This window comes from Sinocyclocheilus anshuiensis, unplaced genomic scaffold, assembly GCF_001515605.1.
Source record: "Sinocyclocheilus anshuiensis isolate Anshui unplaced genomic scaffold, SAMN03320099.WGS_v1.1 scaffold529, whole genome shotgun sequence".
NCBI classification, from domain to species: Eukaryota; Metazoa; Chordata; class Actinopteri; order Cypriniformes; family Cyprinidae; genus Sinocyclocheilus; species Sinocyclocheilus anshuiensis.
In genome coordinates this window covers 259,533-266,245 of record NW_015540872.1, presented here as the reverse complement: position 1 = coordinate 266,245, position 6,713 = coordinate 259,533, and the positions used below count along the sequence as shown (strand labels likewise).

General features: G+C 35.1%; 1 protein-coding gene across 1 annotated transcript in view; it reads right to left on the bottom strand.

The window, feature by feature from the left end:
- Positions 1 to 6,713, bottom strand: part of LOC107688171 (pleckstrin homology domain-containing family A member 7-like) — a 102,270-nt gene that overhangs the window by 6,026 nt on the left and 89,531 nt on the right. The window contains exons 14-17 of the mRNA XM_016485764.1: positions 5,033 to 5,086; positions 3,582 to 3,650; positions 2,665 to 2,745; positions 776 to 925 (exon numbers count right to left, since the gene is read on the bottom strand). Of these exons, the coding sequence (XP_016341250.1) occupies positions 776 to 925; positions 2,665 to 2,745; positions 3,582 to 3,650; positions 5,033 to 5,086 (354 nt within the window). The remainder of the gene's footprint in view (positions 1 to 775; positions 926 to 2,664; positions 2,746 to 3,581; positions 3,651 to 5,032; positions 5,087 to 6,713) is intronic.

Here is a 6,713-nt window from a genome sequence, read left to right as displayed (position 1 = left end):
TTAAATGCATCCATGTCCCCTCTGAGATAGGCCTACATTAAACTGTGTAAATACATCTAAATGCTATTTCAGATGCAGATTCCAGAAATGTTTTCTTATGTTGGAATGAAAGACACTAAGTACCGGATGAAGTGCTTCTTATTCTTACCCAAAAATACAAAATGGAAGAAAGAGTTAAAACTGAACACAATCTTGCTACTCAAGCTGTGTATGAACATGTTATATATATTATTTATTTGCTTCTTTTCCATTTTGCATTTACTTGTACTTTTACTTTCAATACTTAAGTACGTTTAAGATTTTAAAAATACGTTTCGTACTTAAGTACAATAAATATCACATACTTTAAGACTTTTACTCAAGTAATATTCTAAACAGTGACTTCAACTTCTACCAAAGTCATTTTCTGGTAAGATATCTGTACTTTTACTTGAGTATGGCTTTCAGGTACTTTATACACCACTGGGTAAAGGGCATGACATTTCCCGACCAGGCGCCGAGTGGTGCCAATCACAACACACACTGGCCTAGCTAACCAATCACAGCACATTTCGTATTTCAGAAGGCAGGCCTTCATTTGATACAGGAACTATTCAAGCCGTTCATGCCAGACTGTGGAGAGAGGTGTTGTAATAATGTAAAATATGTGAAAATAATGTGTTTTTCTAACAACCTAGTATGATAGCCTGTTCTACTACACCCCCAAAACAAAATCAAGACTTTGTAAAAGAGCATAATAGGACCCCTTTAACACAGGTACGGTATGTGTCCTCACCGTGGACACCTGTGAGATGTCCGCCCTGATGTGGACCACGTCCTCCCGTAACAACTTCTGTTGATAGGCAATCTTCTCTGCATGGGCGGGCTGATCCTGATACAGCTCCATCTGCTGATGGGAAACATCCAGAACTGACTCGAGCTTGTCCTAGATTTGGGTGAAAAATAGAAGATGATGCAGATAAAGAAGTAGCACTAGGGACCAAGACATCAGGTTGGACATTAGGGCTCCACAATTGTTCAATTCTGAAAACAGCATTCCACTGAGGTCTAAATTTAGCTTTATGTAGCAACATCTAATTATATATCTAAAATTGGTTATATTCAAGTCAAAATTGTGGTGAAATCAATCCGACTATATTAGGTTACAACAGTAAAAGTAATTTTAAAGGGTTTGATAAACTAGATAAACTAAATCTTCAAGCGACTGACATGACAAACCACAATGTATCCATTATAATCAACATAGGGATAGACACAGAATAAATCATATTTTTATTGTGCAGAGTAGACATCTTTGGGATATTCAAAAGTTTGAGGTCTGTAAGATTTTTCAATGTTTTTGAAAGAAGTCTCTTATTAGTCTCACCAACAATAAATCAGTAATATTGAACAATTAGATTACAATTTACAATAACTTTTCTATTTTCATATATTTTAAAATACAACAACTTTTATTGGTAAAGCTGGAATTCAGCAGCCATTATTTTAATGGAAACTGTGATGCATTTTAACAGGATTCCTTAATGAATAGAAAAAAGAACAAGGGCTCCACAATTGTTCAATTCTGAAAACAGCATTCCACTGAGGTCTAAATTTAGCTTTATGTAGCAACATCTAATTATATATCTAAAATTGGTTATATTCAAGTCAAAATTGTGGTGAAATCAATCCGACTATATTAGGTTACAACAGTAAAAGTAATTTTAAAGGGTTTGATAAACTAGATAAACTAAATCTTCAAGCGACTGACATGACAAACCACAATGTATCCATTATAATCAACATAGGGATAGACACAGAATAAATCATATTTTTATTGTGCAGAGTAGACATCTTTGGGATATTCAAAAGTTTGAGGTCTGTAAGATTTTTCAATGTTTTTGAAAGAAGTCTCTTATTAGTCTCACCAACAATAAATCAGTAATATTGAACAATTAGATTACAATTTACAATAACTTTTCTATTTTCATATATTTTAAAATACAACAACTTTTATTGGTAAAGCTGGAATTCAGCAGCCATTATTTTAATGGAAACTGTGATGCATTTTTAACAGGATTCCTTAATGAATAGAAAAAAGAACAGCATAGAAATGTGTAACTTTTTAACATTATTTTGTAACATTAACATGATCTTTACAGTCACTTTGGATCAATTTAATACATCCTTTCTAAGTTATTAGAAACTAAGTTCTAACATAAAGGGTTATTAAAGGGAATAATGCATTATAATTATTCATAATATGCGTTGTAATGCATTATATATTGTCGTAAAAAATTATAAACTAATTTAAAATGTATAGTGTAACAATGAATTCACAAGTGTTATAATGTATTAACTGTGGTTACGATTATTCGTGAGACTGTACAAAGCATTATAAGGTGCATTACAAGGCATAAAACTACATTTATAATGGATTATACATAAAAGCTTTAAGTGTTACCAATAAAAGTATTAATTTCTTTTACAAAAAATAATTAAAATATAAATCTTGCTGGCTCCAAGCTTTTAAATAGTAGTGTATACAGCTTAATTGATATCAAATGACAATTATGATTTCTGCCATAAATTGGGTTGCCCTGCTTTACCATTCAGTCGATACACAATTCAATATCCTTAAAGCCTGATTTGGAATACTGAATTTAGATAAGGAAAAAAAAGCACCTTATCTTCTTTGAGTGTGCGTATCCTGGCCTCCAGCTCTTGTAGGATCTTGTCTTGCTCGCATAACCTACTAAGCTTTACCTGGAGAGACAATCACAAGCAGCAATAAAACATGGTCACCAAACAGAGGCCACGACTGAACTGAATTCATTAACACACAAACATATCAAACAGAGGGCCGACAGAATACATTCTTCCGCTATTCCATATTCAACATTTCCCACTATTGAAGATACCCATTAGCATAAATTCCATGCACCCAAGACAATTCTGGTGTCATTATTTGCAGAAACAAACAGCATTTTCTCAGCGAAAAATGGGTTAGGGTACGTGTGCTCGTGCGGGAGAGACATAGGCGGCAGAAGTGCCTTGTTTACAGTCTTCTTCACACTGCCTGTTTATTCTCCGCTGTTTATCGTTCCCTCCGATTAATTATTAAGCTGTTATTATTTTACAGCCATATATTGTTGTTTTAACAATATTAAATATTCATTACGCAGATAAATCCACCAACAAAATTCTTATAAATTGTTAAACTGAAACAATGTTAATGATGAAAAGCCAGGACTTCCAGATTATTTACCTCCAATCAAACGAAAAACAGTGAGAGCACTGGAATACAAAAATCAAACTGAAAAATTTACAAGCCCAAAGTATAAAACTCCCATTGCATGTATTTTTCTCTTTAAATTGAGCATTGAATATAAAAAGCCCTCGTCAATAATTTCAATTTCTTCTTGACACCGAGAGAGCGCTTGCTTCTCCCCACAGCATGTGCACCGCCTCACTCCGATGCCTGTGTTTACTTGCACAAATTCAGGCTTGACTAACAGCTTTCTGTGCAAAGCAAACAGAGAGATCGAGAGGGGAGACAAGGCTCAGAAAGTGGGCTTTAATAAACAGAGAACAGAACTTACATCTATGTCACTTTCAGCTATTTTAACAGGCCGAGGTGGTCGATCTTTAAGTGAGTCACGTTCAGTTACCTGTTGACGAAATGCAAAAGCTCATACACTTTCAAAGACATTAACATCAACATCAAGACTAAGAAGCTGTACGGTTGCATCGATCAAGCAACCATCAAGACTGCACAGCCTATTGACAAAGGGATGTTGAAATCATATAAACAAACTGTGCTTTAGCAAACTCATAATATCTCGAGATGAACAAAACAACAACAACAAAAAAACAAACCAACACTCTTTTTGGAAGCTCTGCGATGTGTTTACGTACAAACAGCAACTGGGGTATTTGGGGAGAGCCGCAATGATCCACCCAAAGCGCTGCTCTTGATTTGGCAAGGTATCAATACTTTTCATCAGTGGTGAACTTGACATGAACCGTGTGGGAGTGAAGCCTACGACAAGCTGCAACCCACTGAAAGACTATCATTTAGTGATAAACAGGGGTTGGCTAAAGGATACTTTATAAGTAAGAGCAGCTGTCTATAAACGTTCACTCATTAACAGAAAACCTCAGACTCTAGGGTAATTCCTTGATGCCTAATGTCTTCATGGAAATAATTAGCACAGCCTTTACATAATGTTCACAATTACAATGCAATCGCTATAACAATCCCTCATCAGAGCAGTATTGATATTTTACCTAAAGAACAACCTTGGGCGTCCTTGAAAAAAAAATTAAGCTGTCAAAGTAGCACATGCGCACAAGAATGACTCTGCAGAGCAACGATAACGGTCCAGGGGGTTTACATCACTGCATGAAATGGTCACATTTGGTTACGCACACCATCCTTACATTCAGACAGAATGCACTGTGTACCGAATAGATGAGAGGTTCAATACTTTTCATCTGTTTGAAATGAAGATAAAAGGGTTGTTGTGAACCATGGGTATAAATTTAGGCAATGCATACATTTGAATTCTGAATTAATAATTAAAGCAGGTAATGCGCTCCATATCAAACAGGATCGGAAAAGTCGGTGAACATAAAATGTTTGTGACAAAAGTGGAGAAACTCTTTATAAGGCCACTGATGCCACTGGACATAAGGAAAACAACTCAGAATCAGATTCTAGAAAAATCAAAATCTCCTCCTGCTGGGAGCCATCACTAGTCACTACATCCATGCATCCGCAAATAATTTTATTGCTAAACTTCAGCATAAAATCTGATTTTTAGCCGTAAAAGTTTAAAATCACATAATGCTCTCTTGTGAATATTGACTGATGTAAATTTATTTAATCAGTGATTTCAAAATTCACTCTACACATCCTTCAGGGTTAGAGAGCAGAGCAGCTGTTATAGAGAATAAGGAGAGGGGGGAAATCAGGAAGAATTTATGCCTTGAGGAGAGAGGGAGAAGATGAGAGGAGGAGGTAGGTGAAGGCAAATCCACTAGAGCCCACCTTCAGGTCTAGATACTCCAGGTCCTTCTTCAGCTGGATGTAAGTGTCATCTGCCTTTAAATGGGAAATGAAGAAACAGGTCACATGACACATGGTTGAGAGTACGACGTGCAAGACTAATGCTGCGTCTCAATGTGCCTACTTATACTACACCCTTAAAGTATGTACTCTTCCGGTGAAGAAAAAGTACACACATTTGAGTGTGTAGTAGAAGAGTAGGAAAGCTTTGGGACATACTATCACGTCACACAACTGCGTCTTTAAAGGACCGCTCTGTCGCACCTGTTACACGCACCCTGTCACTGTAAACTGGCCTGTCAATCATCTTGTCACAGTTAACATCCTCCACATTTCATTTAATTTAACTTCCTACCGTACTGTGGAGAAAAGAAGTAGCTCGTTGATCTGCCAGTCTCGGGTCTTTCATGCCGAGAACTCTGCTCATATTTTCTGCATAATGATGCATTTAAAAGTTAACGACCAAATGGATGTTTATAAAAGTTCACATTGCTGTTGCAGATTAAATATTTTTTACCAGGTTAAATGTTGATTATTAGTAACTCAAACCCCTTTTTGTAAACCTCTCTACCTAACCGCTGATCGCGCGCATCCGCCACGCTTGTAGTTTTTCCTAACGCGTTTTATTCATGTCTGTAGTTCTGGACCAAATCCTTCACCAAAGCGCAATGGATTGTGGGCAATTTTAGCCATTAGAGTGTGCATGGATCCACACTTCAAAAATCGACCTGAAATAGTAGACCATCCGGGGACTTTTGGCATACTCTTTTCAACATACTATGCTTTGGGACACACTTATTCTAATCTCACATACTATTTAGGATGGATAGTATGAACATTGAGACGCAGGGTAAGACTGATTTTCATGCACACTGTAAATCCAAATGCTGGTACATGATTACACATTGTGCAAGTGCATGTTATCATGATGGTTATTTAGAAATCATGGTTATTAAAAAAATACACTACTGTTCAAAAGTTTATGGTATTTTTTTTTACTTTAGAAATTAATAATATTTTTAGCATACAATGAAACATCATTTAGCAAAGATGTATTAAATTGATCCAAACTAAAAATAAAGATATTTATAATGTTACAAAAGTTTGACATTTCTGTGCTTTTTTTTTTACTTTCTATTCACCACAGAATGCTGAAAATGTATCAGAGTTTCCAAAAAACATTAAGCAACTATTGATAATAACGCTGATAATAAGAAGAAATGTTTCTTGAGAAGCAAATCAGTATATTAGAATGATTTCTGATGGATTATGTCACATTGAAGACTGGAATAATAGCTGCTGAAAATTCAGCTTTACCATCACAGGAAATTACATTTTAAAATATAATAGAAAACATTTATTTTAAATTGTAATTATATTTCACAATATTACTGTTTGAACTGTATTTTTGACCAAACAAAAGCTTTGGTGAGCATAAGAGATGGCTTTCAAAAACGTTTAAAGAAAATGTACTGATCCTAAACTTCTGAGCAGTAGTGTACATAATACATTTTTTGTTTGTTTGTTTATTTTTTGTTTGTTTTTTAGTGCTGTCAAACGATTAATCGCAATCAATCGCATACAAAATAAAAGTTTTTATTTGCATAATATATGTGTGTGTTCTTATGTATATATAAATACACACACATACAGCATATATTTT